At 37.5% G+C, this 26995-nt stretch overlaps 1 protein-coding gene across 2 annotated transcripts in view; it reads right to left on the bottom strand.

The window, feature by feature from the left end:
* The window catches only part of ARHGEF4 (Rho guanine nucleotide exchange factor 4), a 200729-nt gene that overhangs the window by 87906 nt on the left and 85828 nt on the right, over window positions 1-26995 (bottom strand). For both annotated transcript variants that reach the window (XR_012506933.1, XM_074363416.1), the window contains exon 3: window positions 7438-7734. Coding sequence is in view for 1 of the 2 variants with exons in the window: in XM_074363416.1 (XP_074219517.1) it covers window positions 7438-7734 (297 nt within the window). In the remaining variant the exon portion in view is untranslated. The remainder of the gene's footprint in view (window positions 1-7437; window positions 7735-26995) is intronic.

Genomic DNA, 26995 nt, shown 5'->3' with positions numbered 1-26995 from the left:
AGAAAGTCAATAAGGAAACAGTGACCTTAACTGACACAATAGGCCAGTTGGAGTTATAGATATTTAGAAGGCATTCCATCCCCAAACAGCAGAATACATATTCTTTTCAGTATTCTCTAGAGTAGATCACATGCTAGTCCACAAAAAAGTCTCAACAAATTTAAGAGGATAGAAACTATATCAAGCATCTTCTCAGACCATAATGGTATAAAAGTAGAAATCTATTACAGGAAGAAAAATGGAAAAAGCACAAACACACAGAGACTAAACAACATGCTACTAAAAACCCAATGAGTCAATAAAGAAATCAAAGAGGAACTCAGAAAATACCTGAGGACAAAGGAAAGTAAAAACACAACCTTCCAAAATCTTGGGACATAGCAAAAGCAGTTCTAAGAGAGATGTTTATAGTAATATAGGCCTACCTCAAAAAACAAGAAAAATCTTAAAGAAACAATGAAACAACCTTATCTTTCTTCTAAAGAAATTAGAAAAATAAGAACAAAGTCAGCAGAAGGAAGAAAATAATAAAGATCAACATGGAGATCAAGAAAAAAAAAGATGAAGAAGAAGAAAAGAAAAAAACAAAAGACCAATGAAACCAAGAGCTGGTTTTTTGTGAAAAGATAGACAAAATTGATAAGCCTTTAGCCAGGCTCATTAAGAAAAAAAGATAGAGGACCCAAATAAATAAAATTAGAAATGAAAGAGGAGAAGTTACAACCAATATCATAGAAATACAAAGAATCATAAGAGAATACTATGAACAGCTTCACACTAACAAACTGGACAACCTAGAAGAAATGGTTAAATTCCTAGATACATACAATCTTTCAAGGCTGAATTAGGAAGAAAGAGATAATCTAAACTGACTGATTACTAGTATTGAAATTGTTTGAGTAATCAAAAAACACCCAACATACAAAAGTCCAAAACCAGAAGGCTTCCCAGGGGAATTCTATCAAACATTTAAAGAAGAGTTAATACCTATCCTTCTCAAACTATTCCAAACAATTAAAGAGGAGCAAACACTCCAATTGTCATTCTACAGGGCCAGCATTACCCTGATAACAAAACCAGACAAAGATACTACAGAAGAAGAAAAAAAATTACAGGTTGATATCTCTGATGAATGTAGATACAGAAATCCTCAACAAAATATTAACAAATCAAATTCAACATTACATAGTGGGTCATACACCACAATCAAGTGGGGTTTATCCCAGGGATGCAAGGACGGTTCAATATCTGCAAATCCATCAATGTGATACATCACATTAACAAAATGATGGATAAGGGGATCAGTCAAGATGGCAGAGTAGGAGGACATGGAACTCAGATCCCTACATGAACACATCAAAAATACATCTACACATGGAACAATTCTCACTGAAAACTTACTGGAAATTAGCAGAAAGACTCCTGTACAACCAAGGCTTTAAGAAAGAACAAAAGGAAGAATAAAAATCACATAATCACCTCAATACATGCAGAAAGAGCTTTTGACAGAATTCAACATCCATTGATGGTAAAACTCTCAGTAACGTTGGTATAGAGGGAAATTGCTCAAAGTAGTAATGGCCATTTATGGCAAACCCACAGCTGACATCATACTCAATAGGGAAAACTCGAAACTCTTCCTGTAAGATCGGAAACAAGATAAGGGTGCCCACTCTCACCATTTCTATTTAACATACTATTGAAAGTCCCAGCCATAGCAGTCAGACAAGAAGAAGAAATAAAAGGCATTCAAATTGGAAGAGAAGAAGTAAAACTGTCACTATTTGCAGATGACATGATACTCTGTATAGAAAACCTTAAGATCTCCACCAAAAAACTATTAGAGCTAATAAATGAATTCAGTAAAGTTGCAGGATACAAGATTAATATACAGAAATCTGTTGCTTTTCTATACACTGGTAACGAATTATCAGAAAGAGAAAGCAAGAAAACAATCACATTTACAATTGTACCAAAAAGAATAATATACCTAGGAATAAATTTAACCAAGGAGATGAAAGACCTGTACTGTGAAAACTATAAGACATTGATAAAGGAAACTGGAGATGATTCAAGCAAATGGAAATACATCCCATATTCATGAACTGGAAGAATTAATATTGTTAAAATACCTAACCACCCAAATCAATCTACAGAATTAATGTAATGCCTATCAAATACCTATAACATTTTTTTCACAGAACAAGAATAAATAAATAATCCTATAATTTGTATGGAATGACAAAAAAAAAAACAAAAAAAACAAATAACCAAAGCAATCTTGAGAAAAAAGAACAAAGCTGGAGGTATCATGCTCTCTGACTTCACATTATACTGCAAAGTTACAGTAATCAAAACAGTATGGTACTGGCATAAAAACAGACACATAGATCAATGGAACAGAATAGACAGCCCAGAAATAAACCCACATACATATGGTCAGTTAATCTATGACAAAGGAGGTAAGAATATACAATGGGGAAGAAAACAGTCCCTTCAATAAGTGGTGCTGGGAAAACTGGACAGCTGCATGTAAAAGAATTAAATTAGAACACTTCCTCACACCATATACAAAAATAAACTCAAGATGGATTAAAGACCTAAATATGACTGAAAACCATAGAACTCCCTGAAGAAAAATGATAATTCAAAAAGATATATGCACCCCAACGTTCATAATAGTGTTATTTAAAATAGCCAAGATATGGAAGTAACCTAAGTAGCAGAGATGAATGGATAAAGATGTATTTCCATATATATATATATATAATATATATATATATATATATAAAATGGAATAATACTGAGCCATAAAAAGGAATTAAATCTTGCCACTTGCAACAACATGGATGGACCTGGAGGGTATTATTCTTAGTGAAATAAGTCAGACAGAGAAAGATGGATATTGCATATTTTCACTTCTATGTGGGATCTAAAAAATAAAACAAAGGAATGAATATAAGTAAACAGAAACAGATTCACAGATACAGAGAATAAACTAGTGATTACCAGTGGGGAGAGGGGTTGGAGGGGCAAGATAGGGGAAAGAGAATTAAGACGTACAAACTACTAGGTATAAAATAAATAAGGTATAAGGAGGTACATATGTGGAATCTAAAAAAAGAAAAAGAAGACACTAATGAACCCATCTGAAAAATAGAAACAGACTCACAGACATAGTAAACAATCTTATGGTTACCAGTGGGGAAGGGAGTGGGAAGGGATAAATTGGGAGTTTGAGATTTGCAAATATTAACTGCTATATATAAAAATACATAAAAAACAAATTCCTTATATATAGCACAGTGAACTATATTCAGTATCTTATAGTAACATTTAATGAAAAAGAATATGAAAATGAATATATGTATGCATATGTATGACTGAAGCATTATGCTGTACACCAGAAATTGACACACTGTAACTGACTATACCTCAATTATAAAAAAGATACAAGAAGATAGTGTACAGTACACAGAATATAATCAATATTTTATAATAACTTTATATGAAGTAAGATCTATAAAAGTATTGAATCACTATGTTGTATTCTTGAAACTAACATAATATTGTAAGTCAATTGTACTTCCAAAAAATGTGTGTACAGAAAACACAAGACAACTGTATTTTAATAGCGGGGATGGGAAATAAGATTACTACAGTGCATTAGAAGTGGTAAAATGCTGACAGGAGTAGTCTGTGATAAATTATGCATTTATGTAATACTTTTAGCAACCACTAAGAAAACCATACAAAACAATACATTCAAAAATACCATAAACAAATTACGCTGGAATCCTAAAAACTGTTCATGTAACTGACAGAAAAAAGTATTGAGAAACAGAAGAAACAATCAGAAAACAAATAATAAAATGGCAGACTTAAGCCCTAACACAATAATTTCAAATGTTAATAGTCAAAATACACCAATTAAAAGACAAAGGTGAGCAGAGTGGATAATATGAAAAGATCCATCAATGCTACCTATAAGAAATCCACTTCAGATCAATGACAGGTTGAAAGTAAAAGGAAGAAAAAAGGTATACCATGTAAACATTAACAAAAAAAAAAGAAGTGGTTATATTAATATCAAATTAGACTTCAGAGCAAAGAAAACCAATTTCACACAATCTATTGAAGAATATAGTAAAGAAGAGAATATTTCCCAATTCAATTTATGTGGTCCACATTATGCCGATACCAAAACTATAGAAAGATAGTACAAAAATGAAAACCCCAGCTCAATATCTCTCATGAGCTTAGATGCAAAAGAACTCAACAAAATGTTAGCAAATTCATCCAGGAATGAGTAAAAATTATTCATTCCATGTATACTGCATAACCAAGTGGGATTTATTCCAGGTATACAAGACTGATTCAATATACCAACAATTGATTAATAATATAATCTACCATATCAAGAGGCTAAAGAAGAAAATAAAATGATCACGTCAATTGACAACAGAAAAAGCTTTTGAAAAAAATCCGACACACATTCATGATTCTCAGCCAACTAGGCATAGAGGGAAAATTCCTCAACTTGAGAAAGGAATTTTATAAGAACCCTACAGCTAACATCATACTTAATAGTGGAAGATTGTGACTAATTCTATTAAGACATTGAATAAGACAAGGATATCCACTTTTTCCACTCTTATTCAACACAGTACTGGAATTCCTAGCCATTGCAATAAGGCAAGGGGAAAAAAACATACAAATTAGAAAGGAAAAGATAAAACTGTCCCCAACTGCAGATGATACAACTGTGTACGCAGAACATCCCAAGGAATCTTTAAAAAAAATTCCTGGAACCAGTAAGTGAATTCATCTGGGTCACAGGATATAATATCAACACATAAAAATCCATAGTATTTCAATGTACTAAAAATCAAGTTGTTTAGAACATAATGCCATTTATAATAATTCCTAAGAAAATCAAATACAAAAGTATAAAATTTTTAAATGTGCAGGATCTATATCTTATATATAGAACTTTCTAAATAATACACAAAAATATACTCTTAGAGCTAATAAACAAATTCAGCACATTTTCAGGGTACAAGATCAATACACAAATATCCATTGTAATTCTATACACTAGCAATGAACAATCCAAAAATGAAATTAACAAAACAATTCTATTTGCAATACCATCAAAAGAATAAAATACTTAGGAAACATTTTAGCCAATGATATTTTAAGATTTGTACAGTGAAAACTACAAAACGTTGTTAAAAGCAGTGTTTTTAGATGTTTAGAAACACCTAAAAAATGGAACAACACTCTGTATCCATGGATTCAAAGATTTAATATTGTTAAGAAGACAATACTTTCCAGAGTGATCTATAGATTCAGTATAATCCTATCAAAATCCCAATGGCCTCTCTTTTTTTTTCAAGAAATAAAACCTAAGCTTTATTTGGAATTGCAAGATTAACAAATAGCCAAAATAATCTTGAAAAATAACAAAGAGGACTCATACATCCCAACTTCAAAACTTAATACAAAGCTACAATAATTAAAACAGTGTGATACTGATCTAAGGATAGATTATAAAGACCAACAGAATAGAATTGAGAGTCCAGAAATAAACCTATACATCTAAGGTCATTTAATTTTTTAGGAAGGTGCCAAGATCATTCAATGAGGGAAAGAAGTGTCTCTTTAACAGAGATGGTGCTGGAGCAACAAGATATTCACATGGAAAAGTTCAAAGTTGGACCTCTACCGCCCACAAAACACAAAAATTCAAAGTGAATTTAAAAAAAAAACCTAAGTGTAAGAACAAAAGGTATAAAAACTCATAGAAGAAAGCACAAAAGTAAATTTTCATGACCTTGGATTTGACAGTGGACTCCTAGGCATTACAGTAATTTCATAAACAACAAAATTAAAAATAGGTAAATTGACTTACATCAAAATTAAATACTTTTGTGCAGCAGTAGACACTATCAAGAATGTGAAAGGCAACCTACAGGTAGGAGAAAATATTTGTAAATCACTTATTTGATAGGGGTCTAGTATTCGCATATATAAAGAACTCCTACAACTGAGCAACAAAAAGACAAACAACCTAATTAAAAAGTGGGCAAAGGACTTGAATAGACGTGTCTCCAAAAAAGATATACAAATGGCCAACAAACATATGAAAATATGCTCAGCATTAGTCTCCAGGAAAATGCAAATCAAACCTCAGTGAGGTACATTCTGACCCACTAAGATGGTGTTTAAACAGAACAACACAAAGAACAATGTAAAATGGTGTAGAAAACAGTCTGGTAGTTCCTCAGAAAGTTAAGCATAGAATACCAACAAATTCCACTCCTATGTATATACCCAAAAGAATGGAAACATGTATTCAAACAAAAGCTCATACACAAATATTACTGACAGCACTATTTACAACAGCTAAAAGGTGGAGATGACCCAAATGTCTATCAATGGATGAATGGATAACAAAACATATCCATACAGTAGAATATTAGTCATAAAAAGGAATAAAGTGTTGCTGTATGCTACCACACAGATGGACTCCCAAAACGTTATGCTATGTGAAAGAAGCCAGGCACAAAAGTTTATATATTGTAATTCCATTTACCTGAAATCTCCAGAATAGATAAACCCATAGGGATGGAAAGCAGATTAGTGCTCGCCAGGGTCAGGGGAGGGGAAATGGGAGGTGACTGCTTAATGGCTATGAAGTTTCCTTTTGAGATGATGAGAATGACTTGGAACTAGACAGAGTGATGCCTGCAGAATCTTGTGAATCTACTAAATGCCACTGCATTGTACACTCTGACATGGTCAATTTTATGTTATGTGAATTTCACCTCAGTAGCATCAAGTGGGTATTCAGGGGCGAGGGGAGGCTCAGGGATGTGTACTTCACGAATATTTGATAATAAAAATATTGCCACTTTATAAAGGGAAAGACCAAGAAATAGAGTCAGGGGCTGGGTAAAAGGTATCCTTCATAAACTATTAAGTCATTGTTAAACAGCTGACAGTTTCATGCAAAAATCATGGTGTCAAAATGTCCCTAGAGACAAAACCTAATTCTTTTTATACAATTTTGCTTAATTAATTTAATCATGATTGTTATATCAGAATGCCATGCACCTTTATGAGTATGAGAGCACATGCTGTCCAGGATCTAACAACAGTGACTGACACAGAGGAGGTCCCCCCTAAATGGTCATTACTATGGAAGGGGCTTGAGGACAGACTCCAATTCTTCAGTTCTGCTCCCCTGCCTTGCACAGGGCTGGATGCAGGCAGAGACACACTGCAGAGACAAGGGGGACACATCACTGTGAAGTGTGTCTCCTGCAGGCTGTCCTGGGGCAGAGGCGGGGGAGGGGCAGGAAGGGAAAGCAGCTGCATTGGAAGAGTGGGTGCCTGGCCAAGTCGGATGATGATGGTGTGTGAGTAGCTTACTTGGACTCTGTCTTTATGTGCGTGCATCTTCCTTTCGACCTGCGCCTGCTTCTTCAACCTCCTCCTCTGCGTCTTCTCCAGCCACAGGTCATCTAAACTGACGTGTGAGTGCTGAAGGAGGCTCCGGGGTGGTGAAGGAGTCTCTCCGGGGACGTCCTCTGCAGAGACGAAGGGGAGAGTCCAAGTCCCCATCCCAGGGGGCGAGAGCAGCCTCGGAGCTGGCTCCATGTGAGAAGCTTTCTGGTTGTGGGAGCAACGGGGCGTCTTGCCTGGCTGTTTTTCCCCCGGCATGTGGTCCTAGAGAACAGAAAGGAGGATGTGTCAGCTGACCACACAGTGACCTTCCCCTGTTCAGTTTCTTTTGGGTACGATCCCATGTTTTTTGGTTAATCCCCAACATACAGATTCCATTGAAATACTTTGTTCACAGTAATTTCGGAAAATGTGAAGATCAGGAACAAAACAAATCTAGTTTCTGTAAAAACCTCTTTCAAATATTTCAAAAAATCAAGTCTTCTACGTTGATAAAAGAACAAGGTCTGGAAAGTAACTACTGAACTTGGCACACTCACTAGAAAGACTTTTTAAGGGTCAGTGGTTGGAGCAGAAAGCTCTTGCTTCAACAATACCCCTGAGAACAGAAACACTTATTCTTTCTTGGCACAGACATTAACTAGATGTGTACACACTGCACCTTGGCTCTGCTGCCATCACTTCGTCCCAGTTGCTGTTACTCACTCAGGCATCCTAACTGACTTTCAAAGTAAAAGCTGTCCCCACTGACAGGACGCTTCGCCTTGGTGTTGCGCGACCACCTCTCTGTGCTTTGAAATCAACCCATCCCGCTGGGAGCACGTGTTCTTCGGATCTGACGCCGCCCACCCTAGTCCCACCCCGGTGGACACCCCTTTCACAGCCCCTCTTTGGAATGTCACCTCCAAGCACTTTGTGTGTACTGTTTGGTGGAAACAAAGGTGAAATCTCTTTTAACTGTTTCAAGCGTCTGCCTTAAAAAATGTAGACATACATACATGTATGTACATACACACATAAGGAGAAAGAGAAGACGGCAGAGGACAGGAAGGAGGGGAGGTATCATTACTGCATAATGGCTTTGGTGTGCAGCCTGGGAACTGGGACTTTTCAGAGCTTGCCAGGTGGTTCTAATATGGAGCCAAGGTTGAGAGTCACTGTGTATTTTATTGGCACCCAAATATTGCTCTGAGTTTAAAAAGTACTTTTACTTAGTCCTCTCCCCTCAACTCCACTGTGAAACAGCTTTATATTATGGATATATTGTTATCCATAATATTATAGTATATAGTATGCTATCATATGGCATAGTAATATATTAACCATATCCTATAAATATGGTAATAAAAACTTGGCTTAAGTGATTGCTTGAGTTCACATAGCTGTGAGTGTCATTACACAGTTGACCCTTGAACAACATGGGTTAGAACTGCATGGGTCCACTTATATGCACAGTTTTTTCAATAGTAAATACCACAGTATTACATGATCCAAGGATGGCTGAATCCCTGGATGTGGAACTGTGAATGTGCAGGGCTGATGGTTAAGCTTTCCTTGGCTTTTCCACCTCACAGAGGGTGGGCGCCCCTTGCCCCCACATTGTTCAGGGTAGCTCTGAGTTCTTCTGATTTTAAACCCCATGTCCTTTCATGATTCCACATTGTATAAATTCTACATTTGCTTTGTAGGTGGAAATAACATCTCCATAACTAAGCAAGGACCACGCCTCAGACTCTGTTGTAACTCTCAAAATCTCCACCCCCGCCCCCGTCCCAGGGGATAGATGGTAACTGAGCACATCTTTATGCAAGACTCCATGTTATGCATTTTATGCACATGACATAAGGAAACTGCCTCCGAAAGCTTTCAGTGAGTAAATGCCATGAAGCCGTTGGTAAGGAAGCCAAGCCACCCTCACGCTGGGGCTTCCAGACAAACGCTGCTTACTGGCACCAGACACAAGCTCACTTATTTTCAAACCAAAAGAAAACTTGTACTTTTCCAATACACCATCCCCTAGCCTTCTACCAGCTCGTGCCCGAGCTGTTGGCTGGGACCCCTTGATGCCCTCCCTCAGTGATGCTTTTAACCTCAACTTCTGCTTTATTGGAATTTTAGAACATTATCATTTCCATAGCTTGGTTATGGGCCTTTAGAGAGAATTCTGGTTGAAGACTGGTGTCCTAAGTGCAAAATTTTGCTTTTTTTCCCTCATATGCTTAATAGAAAAGAGTCAGCTCCCTTCCCATCCCTGATCCCATCCTGGAGGTGTTACTAGGGTCACATATCCATGTACTCACCAAGGAGCTTTGATTTGCTCAGGAAGAAAGGTCTTTATTCTGAGGCCATTAATTAGAGCAGGATTTTTTAAAGTGTGGTCCCAGCAGCACCCAGTATGGTGGGCAACCTCTAAGATGGCCTCCAAAGCCTTCACCACCTTGACAGAGGCCCTCATATGAGCCCCTCCCCTTGAGTGTGGTCTGGACTTAGTGACTCTTAGTGGCACTTCTAATGAACAGACTATGGCAGACGTGATGAGATGTCACTTCCAAGATTAGGTTATAAAAAGGCTGTGGCTCCCATCTGGGGGCGGCTCTCATGGGTTCCTTGCTTGGGAAGGAGCCACAGGACATACTGTGAACAAGGCCTGCGAGAGGCTCCAGCCAACAGCCAGCAGGGATCTGAGGGCTGTCAACAGCCACCTGAGTGAGCATGGAAACAAGACATCCCATGGTCCAGCTTTGAGCTGAGCACAGTCCCTGCCAACACTGTGACTACAGCCTTGTGAGAGTCCATAAGCCAAAGCTTAGCCAGCTGGTTCTGTAGCAGTAGATGACTCATACACCTGGGAACTTGCTAGAAACGCAGATATTCAAGGATCATCAATACAACGGAATACTACTCAGCCATAAAAAACAATAAAATAATGCCATTTGCAGCAACATGGATGGACCTGAACATCATCATTCTAAGTGAAGTAAAGCCAGAAAGAGAAAGAAAAGTACCATATATCACTCATATGTGGAATCAAAAAAAAAAAAAGAAAAAAAGAGGACACTAATGAACTCATCTACAAAATAGAAACAGACATAGTAAACAATCTTATGGTTACCAGGGGAAAGGAGGTGGGAAGGGATAAATTTGGGAGTTTGAGGTTTGCAAATGTTAAACTGCTATATATAGAAATAGATAAAAAACCAAATTTCTTCTGTAGAGCACAGGGAACTATATTCAATATCTTCTAATAATCTTTAATGAAAGAGAATATGAAGACAAATATATGGATGTATATGCGTGACTGGGACATTGTGCTGCACACCAGAAATTGACACATTGTTACTGACTATACTTCAATTTGAAAAAAAAAAAAAAAAAAAAAAAGACTTGCTGGATTAGTAATTCTGTGGGTGGGGCCAGCAATCTGTGTTTAAATGCCCTCTAGGGGACTCTGGTGCAAAGCTAGTTTGAGAATCACTGTACTAGGGAGATCGGCAAATAAGAGAGGGGCAAGGCAGATCAGGCTGTTCCAGGGCTCCTGTCTATCCTAGGGTGGGGGTCAGAGAGCAGACTTTGGGGTGAGATAAATTGAATTTGAATCCTGGCTCTGGCTCTTACCAGCAGCGTGATTTTAGGCAAGTAAGTGTCCTTACCCCCTCTCTGTTTCTTCACCTGTAAAATGGGAATATGAATACCTCTCAGAAACATTCTGAGACTTGGCTGAGATAGTGCACATAAAGCATGTAGCACAACGCCTGTCACACATTCAGTACGTGGCAGCCAGTGTTACTGTTTTGGGGCTGAGATGGCCGAGGTGGTGATGGCGTCCTGTCTTTCTGGAATGGTTTGTTTTCAGATCCCACTGAGAACACCACTACAGAAATGCTACTTAGTATTAAACTCATTCTCTGATTTTTCATTTTTATTTGCAGGTAGGCTTTTTTCATTTTTATTTGGAGAAATTTTGACAAATCCTCCTTGTAGTATTGGGCAATACAGATTCAGTTTATTCAGTTTTCATCCCAGTAACTTTCTTATCCACAGATGAACAAGGTGCTCTCCTAATGTGTTTAATATCATTCCATCAGCCGACATGAGCAAGACCGATCAAAATCCATCACCACATAGTGCAAGGTATGTAGACATTATCTTGTGAAACTAGATTTTTCAGACTAAAGTAATGTTCCAGTAGGCAGACAAATTCCTGACTTCCAGATGTCATTCAACAAGCCTTTCTTGAGCACATGGTATGTGCCAGACAGCAATGCAAATGCTAGAGATTCAGCAGAGAACAGAATAAACGTTGCCACCATGGAACTTCTTAAGCAATGGGAACTCAAAGATAGACAAAACAGAGTCCCAGCTCTCCAGGCACTCAAAATATTGAGGGTGATAGAGACACCAATGCATAAGCATTCTCTACATAGATTAAAAGTAGATGGCAGATAGTAGGTACTAAACTAACAGTAGTCCCTTTATTCTTGGCTGCTGGTTTAAGCACCTGAGCAGCTTTTTGGACAAAGCAGCTAAGAGTGGAAGGAGCTATCATTAGTTAAGTGCCTACTGTCCATCTTTGTAATCCCAAGAGAAAAATTTAAAAAAGGATGAGACAATAGCAGATGAGGAATTTGAACAAAACCTGGTAAAGGGTAAGTGAATGTAAGAAGGGCAAATGGCGGCGGGGTGTGTAGCTCTGTGGTAGAGGGTGTGCTTAGCAGGCACGAGGTCCTGGGTTCAATCCCCAGTACCTTCATTAAAAAAATCAATCAATCAACCTAATTATCACCCCTCTCAAAAGAGCAAATGATTTAGCTGAGCATAGGAAGCTATCTAAAGGAGAGGAGTTACCAGGGACTGTGCAGGGTAGGACAGGTCCTGGGGAAACATATGGAGGTTTTGGTGTAAAGTCTGTGTGTGAAAGTGTGACCCTTGGGTACCCTCCCCTAGCCGGGTCAGCCTAGTGACTATTCATCCTCCCTCTTCCACTTCTCCTTTCTTCTCAAAATGCCAGCCAAGTTAAAACACCAGAGACTTAACAGTTTGAATAACCGAACAAGAGGATCCAGGTTCTGGGACAGCAGACTTACTGGTAAAAGCAGTGGAGGGGTTTGGGATGAAAACAGGCAGAGCAAACAGTCTGCAGAGTGAACTGTGGTTCAGCCCCCTGCTGCATTCCCAGAATAAGCCTGTGTAACTCCTAGGAGAGTGGAGGATGTGTCTCTGGCAAAGTTCACCCACCCCAGAGAAAAGACCTCCAAATACTGACTTAGAAAACAAGCAACTCCTCACTTAACCACCTGTGGTGAAGCCGCCTGTTGATTGGCCCCCAACACGCCCACCGCACTAAACACACGTTTGGTGCCTTACTCTTAAAAATATGAAATGCAGCCAAAGACTCCCTGACATTCCTTTCAACACACTAAAAAGACCAAAATAAACAAATAGGGGGAAAATACTCAGGAAATAGAAAATGTGGGTGATAGAAGGAAAGTTCAAAAATGAATAGCCTCAACAAATGAATAGCCTCAAAAAAAAAAAAAAAAAAGAGGAAGACTCTGTAACTATAAAATAGGAGCAAGATGCTATGAAAAAACAAAAACGTCCAGAAAACAGGGGCTCTCTAGTTCTGGACAAGATGGTTGGACACACTTCCCCCAATTCATCCCACTAAATGCAGCTAAAATCTTGAGATATTATGTGTAAAACAATAATATAAAGACTCTGAATGGTAGAGAGACGAAGACACAGCAGCTAGGGGTCCTAGAATGCAAGGAACAGCACACCAGTGAGTTCCTTAGTTTTCTCTGCATCCTATATTCCATTTATATATACCTCTTATATGGGTCCTGGAGAATCTTGTAACCTGGAAATACCACTAGGCACAGACACAAAACCCCAGCAAAAGCCTGCTTTTTTTACCCAGAAGATCAGTTTAGCAAGACAGAAAACCTTTAGACAAGAACCACGCTACTCCAGCATGGTAAAAAGCATGGAACATGCCCTCATTCCCCGCCTCCCTCACCAAGGCGTGAGTGGAAACTCCCAACCCCATCTGGCTACAGTGACGTACAGCCCTCTCCCAGCCTCGTGACGTTAGGAGAACCTAGAGGGAAGCTGGGGCTTCGATCCCCTGCCAGTGGCAACGGGGCCCTTCTGCAGGGTGTCTCCCATCCCCTACTTGGTGGTAGTGGAACATCCCTCCCCTGCGCTGCTAGGCTGGTGTAGGGGACAGCGCAGGAGAAAGCCAGGACTTTCACCACCACCTGGCGTTAACATGACCATGACCCCAAAGGGAACATGAACAAGTCTCCCTCTGAACCAGGGAGGCGTCACAGGAGTTCTAGTGGAGGATCTCAACTCCTGTTCCCACCCGTCAGTGATAAGACACCCATCCCTGCAACAGGTGGTCAACAGAGGCCAAAAAAGGAACCTGGGATTCCATCGACTCTTGGCAGTAATGGGGCAATGCCTACTTTTCCCTACTGGTGGTGTCAGAAGTGGTCTGCAAAACAGAAGAGTTAAACAAGATACAGAGACTCAAAACATACTGCCACAAATATCCAGAATAAAACTGAAATTCACTAGTCATACAAAGATTGGAGACAAATCTCAACTTGAATTTTAAAAAAAAACCAACCAATGGATGCCAACACTGAGAAGACACAGATGTCGAAATTATCTGACAAATATTTTACAGCAGTCATCAAAAAATGTTTCAAAAAGCAAAATAAATACTCTTGAAACAAATGAAAACTATTTGATAGGAAAAAATGGTAGAACATCTCAGAGAAAATATATTAATGAAATAGAAAATATAAAGAATAACTAAGTGGAAATTATAGAACTGAAAAATACAGTAACAAATTAAAAATTCAATGAATGGTTTCATGGGAAAATGGAGAAGACAGAGGATCACTGAACTTGAAGATAGAAAAATAGAAATTACACAATCTGAACAAAAAAGAGAAAACAGACTGAAAAAAAAGTCTCAGGGACCTGTGAGACTATAAAGAAAGATCAAACACTAGAGCAACTGGAATCCAAAAAAGAGAGAAGAAAGTAAGTGGGGATGAAAATGTATTCAAAGAAATAATAGTTTAAAATTTCCAAAATTTGGCAAAAGACATAAACCTACAAATTTAAGAAGCTAAGTAATCTCAAAATTAGATAAACTCAAAAAATTCACATAAAAAAACTTCATAATCAAACTTCTGAAATCTCAGGACAAAAATAATCCTGAAAGCAGTGAAATAGAAAAAATACCTTTCTTGCAAGGGAAAAGCAGTTTCAATGGCATCATTAGATGACTGGGTAAAGAAATTGTGTATATTTATACAATGGAATACTGCTCTGCTATTTAAAGAATAAAGTGCCATTTGCAACAACATGGATGGACCTAGAGATTGTCATTCTAAGTGAAGTAAGTCAGAAAGTGAAAGAAAAATACCGTATCACTCATATGTGTAATCTTAAAAAAAAAAGGACACTATGAATTCATCTATGAAACAAACAGACTTGTAGACATAGTAAACAATCTTAAGGTTACTGGGGAAAGGGGGTGAGGGGATAAATATGGGAGTTTGATATTTACAAATGTCAGCCTCTATATATAAAAATGGATTTTAAAAAAGTTTCTTTTGTATAGCACAGGGAATTATGCTCAATATCTTGTAATAACCTTTAATGGAAAAAATATGAAAATGAATATATGTATGTATATGCATGGCTGGGACACTGTGCTGTACACCAGAAATTGACACATTGTAATTGACTGTACTTCAATTAAACAATAAAATAAATGAATGACATTATTAGAAACCATGAAGACCAGAAAGAAGTGGCTCATTTTTCAAGTGTAATTTTTCAAGAAAGTAATTGTTTGGGGGTTTTTTTGATTAAATAAGGTTTTAATATATATGTATATGAAAGGGTCCATATTAAAAATGGATTATGAATCTCCAAGGTAGAAATAATAAAGTCTCTACTACTGAGTTCTTACTTGTTATCAACTTACAAGGAAACATAGACTGGCAATGAACATAGACTATCAAAACAACCTGTAATTTAGTTCAATTGATAAATAAAAATACTAAGTAGATACATTCAGATACATTATATATAAATCCATGTTGATATAGTCTAGAAGGAAAAAAAATGGAGAATTAGAATAAAGAGATACAGTGGCTAGGAGATAGTCTACAGCAATAATGAAGTCTCATTTACCTTATAGTATGAATAGTTCAATATGAAACTGATTTTTAATGTTATATTCCTTTATAGCAATTTATTTTTAACTTTTTTTATTGTTATAGTCACTTTACAATGTTATGTAAAATTCTAGTGTAGAGCACAATTTTTCAGCTATACATGAACATATATATATTCATTGTCAGATTTTTTTTTTCGCTGTGAGCTACCACAAGATCTTGTATATTTTTCCCTGTGCTATACAGTATAATCTTGTTTATGTATTCAGCGTTTTAAAATCCCAGTCTGTCCCTTCTTGTACTCTATGTCTATGAGTCTGTTTCTGTTTTGTATTTATGTTTTGTTTTGTTTAGATTCCTCATATGGGCGATCTCACATGGTATTTTTCTTTCTCTCTCTGGCTCACTTCGCTCAGAATGACATTCTCCAGGAACATCCATGTTGCTGCAAATGGCATTATGTTGTCGGTTTTTGTGGCTGAACAGTATTCCATCATATAAATATACCACTTCTTCTTTATTCAGTCACCTGTTGATGGACATTTAGGCTGTTTCCATGTCTTGGCTATTGTAAATAGTGCTGCTATGAACACTGGGGTGCAGGTGTCATTTTGAAGTAGGGTTCCTTCTGAATATATGCCCAGGAGCGGGATTCCTGGGTCATATGGTAAGTCTATTCCTAGTCTTTTGAGGAATCTCCATATACTGTTTTCCACAGTGGCTTTCCTTGCTTCCCTCTCCCACTCTTAATGATTTAGATGTCTTCTTTTACAATTTTGTGTTTATTCTTTTTGTAATTCATGGTAGTTATCTCCTTTCCAGTTGTGAGTTTCTCATTTCTGTAGCATCCTGCTTCTTTTCTATTTAGAGTAGACCTGTCAGTATTTCTTTTAGCATGGGTTTAGGGTTGCTAAACTCTTTTAGTTTTTGCTTGTCTGTGAAGTTCTTTATCTCTCCTTCTATTCGAAAGGATAGCCTTGCTGGATAGAGTATCCTATGCTGCATCTTTTTTTCATTCAGGACTTTGAATATATCTTGCCACTCCCTTCTGGCCTATAGTGTTTGTGTAGAGAAATCAGCTGAGAGCCTTATGGAGGTTCCTTGTAACTCACTTTGTTTTTCTCTTGCTGCCTCTAGCATCATCTCTTTATCCTTGACTCTGGCCATCTTGATTATGCTATGTCTTGGTGTGGGTCTGTTTGGGTTCTTCCTGTTTGGGATCCTCTGAGCCTCCTGTACTTGGATATCTGATTCCTTTAGGTTTGGGAAGTTTTCAGCCATGATTTCTTCAAATACCTTTTCAATCACCTTTGTTCTTTCTTCCCCTTCTGGAACCCCTATTATGCGTAGATTGGCACGCTTTATTTTATTCTATAGGTCCCTTATATTGTTTTCATTGGTTTTTATTTGTTTTTCTCTCAGCTGTTCTGATTGGGTGCTTTCTGTCGTCCTGTCTTCTATCACTTATTCGTTCCTCTGCATTATCTAGCTTGCTTTGTACAGCCTTTAGGTCAGCTCTCATCTCAGCAAATGAGTTTACTAATTCTACTTGGTTCTTCTTTATAGTTTCTATTTCATTTTTGACATATTTTATATCTCTAAACACTATTTATTTTAGTTCCTTCAGTACTTTGATCACTCCTTTTTTGAAATCTTGATCTAGTAGGCCATCAATGTCTATTTCCTTGATCGTGCTTTCAGGGGATTTCTCTTGATCTTTTAATTGGGAGTGGTTGCTCTGCTTCTTCATATTGCGCATATCTCTCTGACACTGTGGCTTAAGGATTATCAGTTATCTAGTTCTCCTAGAGACGGTGTGCTCTTAATAATTTTATCGAGAGGTATTTGTTTCTTCCTCCTGTTTCGTGAACTCAGCTTGCTGTTTCCAGAGGCCCTCTGTTGGCGTCCTCATCTGTGCTGCTCCCAGTGGCTGTCAGTTAACAGATCGCACCCCCTCCCAACACTGGGTCAGGTGCTGAACTCTTACCCAGTGGGCAGGCAGGTCACTCCCCCTCCCAGCAACGTGGTCAGGTGCTGCATTCCTGCCAGGAGGGCAGGTGGCCGCCCGCCCTCTCCGGGCGCTGGTCACTCCGCTGCTCTGTGCAGCTGCCCGCTCCGCCTCAGGTTGGTGCCCCAAAGGCGGGCTCAGGGAAGACCACGGAACAGTCCTGCCCCTTCTCTGTGCCAAATCTCAGCTCCTTGTTTGTCTTGGTGGTGCGAGTTCTCTGAGATGCCAGGTCAGAATGATCCTCTCTGCCTCGGGCTGTAAACAAGTCTCAGTCCTGCCTAGGAGGTTGCGGAGCCCCCGGGTGCGGATTCAGGTCTCGGCACCGCCCCCAGCCCAGGCGCTATGCACAGGAGGTGGCGGCTGTGGCTGTGCCCAGCCTCTCTTCTCATGAGAAGCACCAGTAATGGCGCCGCGGGTCTGAGGAGACAAAGGCTACGGTGCCCCTCCCCCCAGGGCACAACAGCCATGTTGCTTTGCTTGTTTCACAATTTATAGGGGACCAAGGTTGTTCTGTTCTGTATCCCCTCCCAGCCACGGCGCGCAGCCCCCTGCAGTCCCCCAGGGCTGCATCAGTGCAGCCGCCCCAGTCCTCCGCCCAGCTTGGGCAGCCTGCCCGGGCCCCAGCTGTCAGCTTGCGTCTTGGGCAGGGTGTCGTGGGGACTCTCTGTGCCTGCTTAACTCAGTTCTATTGGTCAAGGGGTGCTCAGGGCAGATCTGAGCCTCGGAGGCTCCCCCTCTGTCCTGCTGGCCTCTTCGCTGGTGGTGGGAGACCTAGCGAACGAGCGCCAGTCCTCCTTTTCTGCTCCCTCCCCACTGGACTGGTCCTGCATTGTTTTGCTTTTTCTTCTTTCTATTTTCCTTTTCTCCTACCAGATTTTTGGCATCTTTGTCTTTCAAAGAGGGGGATGTTCCCTCAGAGTTCGGCAGGTGCTCTGGTTGGCTGAGTAGGTCCATAGATGTGAGTTTTGGTGTATTTGTGGCAGAGGGTTAGCTACAAGCATCCTTCTATTCTGCCATCTTGCTTCTCTCAAGAAAGTAATTGTTAATACAAAATCCTATATGCAGTGAAAATATTCTTCAGGAATAAAGGAAAAATCAAGACATCCTTAGAGGAAGGAAGACAGAGAATGTGTTGCCATCAGATATACCCTAAAAAATGGCTAAAGGAAGTTTTGAAACCGATGATGAAAGAGCAACTTGCAAAAAACATCAGGGGAAAAAAATGTAAAGAATAAAAATATGGATAAATACAACAGACATTCCTTCACCTCTTGAGAGTTTTAAATTATGTTTGATTTTCAGAGCAAAAATTATAATATCGTTTGAAGTAGTTCTCAACACATTTAGAGGAAATATTTAAAGACAATTATAAACAAGATAAGGTAATTTAAGGGGAGGCAGGATTTCTACACTTCACGTGAACTGGTAAAATGTCTATACCAGTAGATTGTGATAAGTTGTATGTGTACAATGCAATTCCTAGAGCAACCACTAAAAACTAAAGAGACTCAAATAAGCTATGGCACATAAAAATAAAATTCTAAAAGATTCAAGTAACACATAGCAGTGCAAAAAAAGTGAACATAGAAATGATAAACATGAAGCAAAAATAAAAACAAAGGTAAAAAGGCAGACTTAAGCCCAAACAATTACTTTATATATAAATGGTAAATAGTATATGATAAAAAGATCAGTTAAAAGCAGGTAAGGGCAGAGTGGATTAAAAACCACAACCAACTATATGCTTGATATATGAAACTCATTTCAAATATAATGATATAGGTACGTTGAAATAAAAAGGATGGAAAAAGTAGCTTGTGGGCACCTGAAGAAAATCAGCCTGAATCTGTGGGTCAGAGAGAGAACACAAATTTAAGCCAACTTGTAGAAAATAGAAGGGAGACTGTCACACCCAGTCTGGCACTTTGCACTGTCAGTAGAAGGCATACTAACTTAGGAAGCCTCTTAGCAGAAGTAGTAGGAGCATGGGAGAGGTGTACTCACAGAAGGTCTAAGAAAGCCTCAGGATTACTAGCAGGGCTGACAGCATGTATTTCTCTCCCAAGGGCAGTGAGAGAAGACTGGAGGAGGTGACTTCCACTTCAGTTTGAAGACAGCGACACAAAAGTTGAACGAACATGAAGAATCAAGGAAACGTGACCCTACAAGGACCATAGTAATATTCCAGTAACCTAGTCTAAAGACATAGAAGTCTGCAATTTACCTGACAAAGATTCAAAACAGCTGTTTTAAGGAAACTTGATGAGCTACAAGAAAACACAGAAAGACAAGTCAACAAAATCAGGTAAACAATATATGAACAAACTGAGACGTTTAACAAGGATAAAAATCATTAATTGAAAAAAGAACCAAACAGTTCTCAACAAGGTGGGTATACGGGAAACACACCTCAACATAATAAAGACCATCTGTGACAAGCCCACAGCTAAATGACATCATAGTCAATGGGGAAGAGTTGAAAAAACTAAGCTCACAGATACAGAGAAGAGATTGATGGTTGCCAGAAGTAGGGGATGGGGAGGTGCATGAAATTGGTGAAGGGGGTCAAAAGATACAAACTTCCAGTTATAAAATAAATAAGTCATGGGGATATACTGTACAGCATGGTGACTACAGTTAATAATGCTGTATTGCATATTTGAAAGTTGCTAAGAGCATAAATCTTAAAAGTTCTCAACACAAGAAAAAAAGTCTGTAACTGTGTATGGTGACATATTAACTAGACTTATTGTGGTGATCATTGCACAATATATACAAATATTGAATCATTATGTTGTTACACCTGAAACTAATATAATGTTGTATGTCAATTATATCTAAAAAATAAAAAGAACCAAACAGAAATTCTAGAGTGGAAAATACAATGAATGAAATGAAAAATGCATCAAGGTCAGGATGGATCAAGCAGAAGAAAGAATCTGTGAAACAGAAGACAGGAATTTGAAATTATCCTGTTAGAGGAGAATTAAGAAAAAAGAATGAAAAAGAGTGAAGGAAATCTACATGATCTATCAGATACCTCAAAAGAAACAATATGTGAATTATTGGAATTCCAAAAGGAGAAGAGAGGGAGTGTGGGGGCAGAAAGCTTATTTAAAGAAATAATGGCTGAGGACTTCCCAAATATGGGGAGAGATTTGGATAGCCAAGTTCATGAACCTTGTAGGTCACCAAACAAAATCAACTTAAATAGATCCTCTCCAAGAGACATTATAATAAAACTATCAAAAGTCAAAGACAAAGAATCTGAAAAGAAGCAAGAGAAAAGAAGCTCATAACTTACAAGGGAACCCCACAAGGCTACCAGTGGATTTCTCAGTGGGAACTTTATGGGCCAGAAGAGAGTGGGATGATATCTTCAAAGTGTTGAAAGTGAAAAACTGCCAATCAAGGATACTCTGTCCAGCAAAGTTATCCTTCAGAAATAAAGGAGAGATAAAGACTTTCCCAGAAAAACAAAAGCTGAGCAAATTCATTATTACAAGACCTGTCTTACAAGAAATATAGAAAGGAATTCCACAAGCTGAAATGAAAGGATGCTAATTAGTAACATGAAAACATATGAATACCTACAACACACTGGTAAAATTAAAGGCATAGTCAAATTCAGAATACTATAATACTGTAATGTAGTGGTATATTAACTACTTAAATCTGCTATAAAGTTAAAGGACAAGAGTATTAAAAATAACTAAAGTTATACTAATTTGTTAATAAAAACAATATAAAAAGAAGTAAATTGTGACATCAAAAACATAAAGGGGGGTAAATAAAGGGATAGAGTTTTTGTATATGATTAAAGTTAAGTTATTATCAGCATAGAAGAAAATGTTTTATCTATAAGATGTTTTACATAAGCCTAATGTTAACCTTGGAGTGAAAAAAGGTAAAGAGAAGGGAATCAAAGCATACTATGTGGAAAATCACCCATTCACAAAGGAAAGCAGAGAGGAAGCAAGGAACAAGGGAACTACAAAAAAGCCAGAAAGCAATGAACAAAATGAGATTAGTAAGTCCCTTCCTATAAGTAAATACTCTAAGTGTAAACAGGTTAAATTTTCCAATCAGAAGGCAGAGAGTGGTTCTCCAGGTTTTTTAAAAAAGAAAAATACATGCTGCTTACAAGAGACTCACTCAAATTTAACGTTACATATAGGCTCAAGAGAAGGGATAAAAAAAGATATTCCATGCAAGTATAAACCAAAAGAGAGCAGGGGTCACTATACTTATATCAGAGAGAGCAGACTTTAAGCTAAAAACAGTAACAAGACAAAGAACACCCCTTTATTTTAAAGGGGTCAACTCAGGAAGAAGATATAATAGTCATAAATATAAATGCACCCAACACTGGAATACATAAATATACTAAAACAATAAGTAACATATCTGAAGGGAGGGGTAGACAGTAATATAGTAATAGTAGGGGACTCCAATATCCTACTTTAAACAATGAATAGGTCATTCAGAAAATCAACAAGGAAACGTTGGACTTGAACTAAACTTTCAACCAAATGGACCAAACATATTCATGACATTCCATTCAACAGCAGCAGAATATACATTCTTCTCAAGCACACACAGAAGATTCTCCAGGATAGATCATATGATAAGTCACAAGAAAAGTGTTTGCAATTTAAGAGGATTGAAATATTACCATGTATCTTTTTAGATAACAGAATGACTAGAAATCAATAGTGGAAGGAAAGCTGGAAATTTCACAAATATGTGGAAATTAAACAACACACTCCTGAACAACCAGTGGGTCAAAGAAGAAATTAAAAATGAAATAAAAGTATCTGGAAAGAAATGAAAATGAAAACACAATACACTAAAACTAGGGGATGCAGCAAAATCAATTCTTAGAGGGAAATTTACAGTGCTAAATGCTACAATAAGAAAAAAGATCTCAAATAAACAACCTAACTTTTTAACCTAAAGAACCAGAAAAAGAAGAACAAACTGAGCCGAAGTTATCAGAAGGAAAGAATAACAAAGACCAAAGCAGAAATAAATGAAATGGAGACCAGAAAAACAATAGAAAAGATAATGAAACTAAGAGTTGCTTTTCAGAAAAGATAAACAAAATTGACAAAACTTTAGCTAGACTAACTAGGAAATTTTTAAAAAAGCAAAGACTCAAATAAAATCAGAAATGAAAGAGTTGTTATTACAGGTGATACCACAGAAATAACAAAGGATTATCAGAGACAGTCATAGGTGACCAAATTGAATAACCTAGAGGACAATGGATAAATTCCTAGACTCATACAACCTACCAAGACTGAATCATGAAGAAACAGAAAATCTGAATAGACTAAATCACATATCTCCCGACACAAAAAAAGCCCAGAACAATATGGTATCAGTGGTGAATTCTACCAAATATGTAAAGAAGAATTAATGCCAATTATTCTCAAACTTTTCAAGAAATTGAAGAAAAGAGAACACTTCTGAACTCATTTTACAAAGTGAGCATCACCCTGATACCAAAGCCAGATGAAGGCACTACAAGAAAACTACAGATCAATATGCCTGATGAATAGATGCAAAGTTTCTTAAAAATATTAGCAAACTGAATTCAACAACACATCAAAAGAATCATACACCTTGATCAAGTGAGATTTATCTCTGAGATGCAAGGATGGTTCAACATACACAAATCAATAAATATGAATACACTACATTAATGGAATAAAAGATAAAAATCATATGATCATTTCAATAGATGCAAAAAGCATTTAACAAAATATGACTTCCTTTCATGATAAAAACTATCAACAGATTGGATATAGAAGGAACATACCTCAACATATTAAAGGCCGTGCATAACAAGTCCCCAGCTAACATTATACTCAACAGTTGAAAAATTCAAAGCTTTTCCTCTAAGATAAGGAACAAGACAAGGGTGCATATTCTCACCATTCTTATTCAGTATAGTACTGGAAGTCCTAGCTGGAGCAATTAGACAAGGCAAAGAAATAAAAGGCATCCAAATTGGGAAGGAAGATGTAAAACTATTACTATGTGTAGATGATATGATTTTGTATATAGATTATCCCCAAGATTCAACTAAAAAACTGTCAGAATCAATGATATCAGTAAAGCTGCAGGATAAAAAAAAAATCAGCACAAAGAGATCAGTTGCATTTGTATACACTAACAATGAAACATTTGAGAAGAAGTTAAGAAAATTATCCCATTCACAATATCATCAAAAATAATAAAATATTTAGGAATAAATTTAACCAAGGAAGTGAAAGATCTTCACAAGGAAAATTATAAGACATTGATTAAAAAAAAATCAAAGACGATACAAACAAATGGAAAGACAGACCATGTTCATGGGTCGGAAGAATTAATATTAAAATGTCCATACTACTCTCAGCCATCTATCTATAAGTTCTATGCAATCCCTTTCAAAATTCCAATGGCGTACTGCACAGAAATAAAAATTTTTTGGAACCACAAAACATCCCAAATGGCCAAAGCCATCCTGAGAAAGAAGAATAAAGCTGGAGAGATCACGCTTTCTGATTTCAAGCTATATTACAAAGCTATACTAATAAAAACAGTATGGTACTTGTGTCAAAATAGATACATAAATCCAATGGAACAGAATAGAGAGCCCAGAAATAAACCCCAGCATATACAGTCAACTAATATGCAACAAGGCAGTCAAGAACATCCAATGGGGAAAGAACAGCCCCTCCAACAAATGGTGTTGGAAAACTGGATAACTATGTGCAGAAAAATAAAATTGGACCCTATCTTGCACCACTCACAAAATGAACTTGAAATAGATTAAACACATAAACATGAGACCAAATACAGTAAAACTCCTGGAAAAGAAGCAAGAAGCTCCTTGACATTGGTCTTGGCAATGATTTTTTGATATGACACCAAAAGCACAAGCAACAAAAGCAAAAATCAGCAAGTAGGACGACATCAAATTAAAAAGCTTTGCCCAGCAAAAGAGACAAACAACTAAATGAAAAGGCAACTTACACCACAGTAGACAATATTTGCAAACCATGTATTAGATAAGAGGTTAATATCCAAAATGTATAAAGCACTTAGACAATTCAATAACAAAAGAACCAAACAATCTGATTGAAAAATGGGCAGAGGAACTGAACAGACATTTTCCTGAACAAGACATGCAAGTGGCCAACAGGTACTTGAAAAGATGCTCAAACATCACTCATAGTCAGGGCAATGGAAATCAAAACCACAATGAGATATCCCTTCATACCTGTTAGAATGGCCGTCATCAGGAAGATAAGAGATAACAAGTGTTGGGGAGGAGGTGGAGAAAAGGGACCACTCATGCACTGCTGGTGGGAATGTAAATTGGCTCAGCCACTATGAAAAACAGTATGAAGGTTGCTCAAAAAATTAAAACTACCCAGATGATTCAGCAATCCTCCTTCTGGGTATACAGCCAAAGGGAATGGAAACAAGATATCAAAAAAAAAAAAAAAAAAAAAAAAGCTGCACTCCTATGTTTAAGGCAGCATTATTCATAATAGGCAAGATACGGAAACAACTTAAGTGTCCATCAATGAATAGAATCAATGGATAGAGAAGATGTGGTATATATATCAGCTGTGAGAAAGAAGGACATCCTGCCATGTGCGACAATGTGGATGGACCTTGAGGGCATTACTCTAAGTGAGATAAGTCAGACAGACAAAGATGAATACTGTATGATCTCATGTATATGTGGAATCTAAAAAAAGCTGAACTTGTAGAATCACAGAGTAGAATGGTGGTTACCAGGGGCTGGGGGAAAGGTAGTTTTGGAGATGTTTAAGGGTACAAACTTGCACCAAAAGATGAACAAGCATAGTGATTATAGTCAACAATATTGTTTTATAAATTTCAAAGCTGCTAAGAGATTAGATCCTAAATGTTACTACAACAAAAAAGAAATGAAAATTATGTAACACAATAGAGATGTTAGCTAACACTGGTAAACATTTTGCAATATAAAATTGCAATATATAATATATAATTCTATCAAGTCAACATGTTGTACACCTAAAATTTATACAACGTTCTATTTCCAGTATAGCTCTTTGGAAAGAAACCTGTCAAAATTCCACTGTAAAAAGCAAGAATTCAATTAGAGAATGAGCAAGAGATACAACATGACATTTCACTGAAGAATGTATACATAAATGGCGAATCCTATAGGCTGACTGAACCTCCCAGCCTCCAGAACTATGAGAAATAAATTTCTCTTGTTTTTTACTCTACTGAGTCTGTGGTGTTTTGTTATAGCAGCTAAGCTGTAAATAAGCACATGAAAAATGTTCAGCATCATTAGCCTTTGTAAAACGAGTGTCAGAATCATGCGATGTCACCACACGCTTACTAGCATAGGTAAAATGAAAAACACGTAAAATTTCAGATGTTGAAAGGATGCAGAGAGAGAAAATCAGATCTCTCATACGTTGATGTGGGAATGTAAATGGTATAGCCAGTCTAGAAAATAATTGGCACTTTTTTCAAAAACTAAACATATATTAGCAATCACACTGATAGAGCATTTATCCCAAAGGAACGAAAACCTTTGTCCACCAAAAACAAAACAAAACAAAACAAAACAAAACAAAAACCTGTTCATAAATTTTTTAAGATTTATTTGTGATAACCCAAACTGGAAATGACCCAAATGTCCTTCAACAGGTAATTGGTTAAGGAAAATAATGGTAAAGCCATTCTGTAGAATAGTACTCAGCAATAAAAAGGAATTGATACACACAACAACTCAATGGAAATCCCTGGATTTATGCTGGGTGAAAAACTCCAATCTAAAAGGGTAACATTTTTGAAATTACAAAATCATAGAGATGGAGATCAGATTAGTGGTTGAAAGTGGCTAGGGAAGGGGAAGGAGAGTGCGTCTGCGAAGAAGTGAAGCATGAGGCTGGTGAAATCGTATGCGTCTGGCTCAAGGTAGTCCTCAGATCAATCTACGTGGGTGATAAAATGGCAACAAAGTATCCATACACATTCTCTCAATGTCAGTTCCTGGCTTTGATGTAGTTATGTAAGGTGTTACCTTTGGGGAAACTGGGGAAAGGGTACACTGGACCTTTATGTGTTTGTTTTCAACTTCCTGTGAATCTATAATAACTTTATTTTTCAAATAATAATTTTAAAATAAAAGTTTAAAAAAGTGCAAGAGGAAACAAGAAAAATCAACTCTAGTTAAATATGTGCTAGCCAAAACCGAATCAAAATAAAAAGCTAAAACATCAGCAACAACGTCAAACCAAAAGCAAGA

Source organism: Camelus bactrianus, chromosome 5 (genome assembly GCF_048773025.1).
Source record: "Camelus bactrianus isolate YW-2024 breed Bactrian camel chromosome 5, ASM4877302v1, whole genome shotgun sequence".
Classification (NCBI taxonomy): domain Eukaryota; kingdom Metazoa; phylum Chordata; class Mammalia; order Artiodactyla; family Camelidae; genus Camelus; species Camelus bactrianus.
Note: the sequence above shows the minus strand (reverse complement) of the source record. Positions and strands in the feature narration are given on the sequence as shown.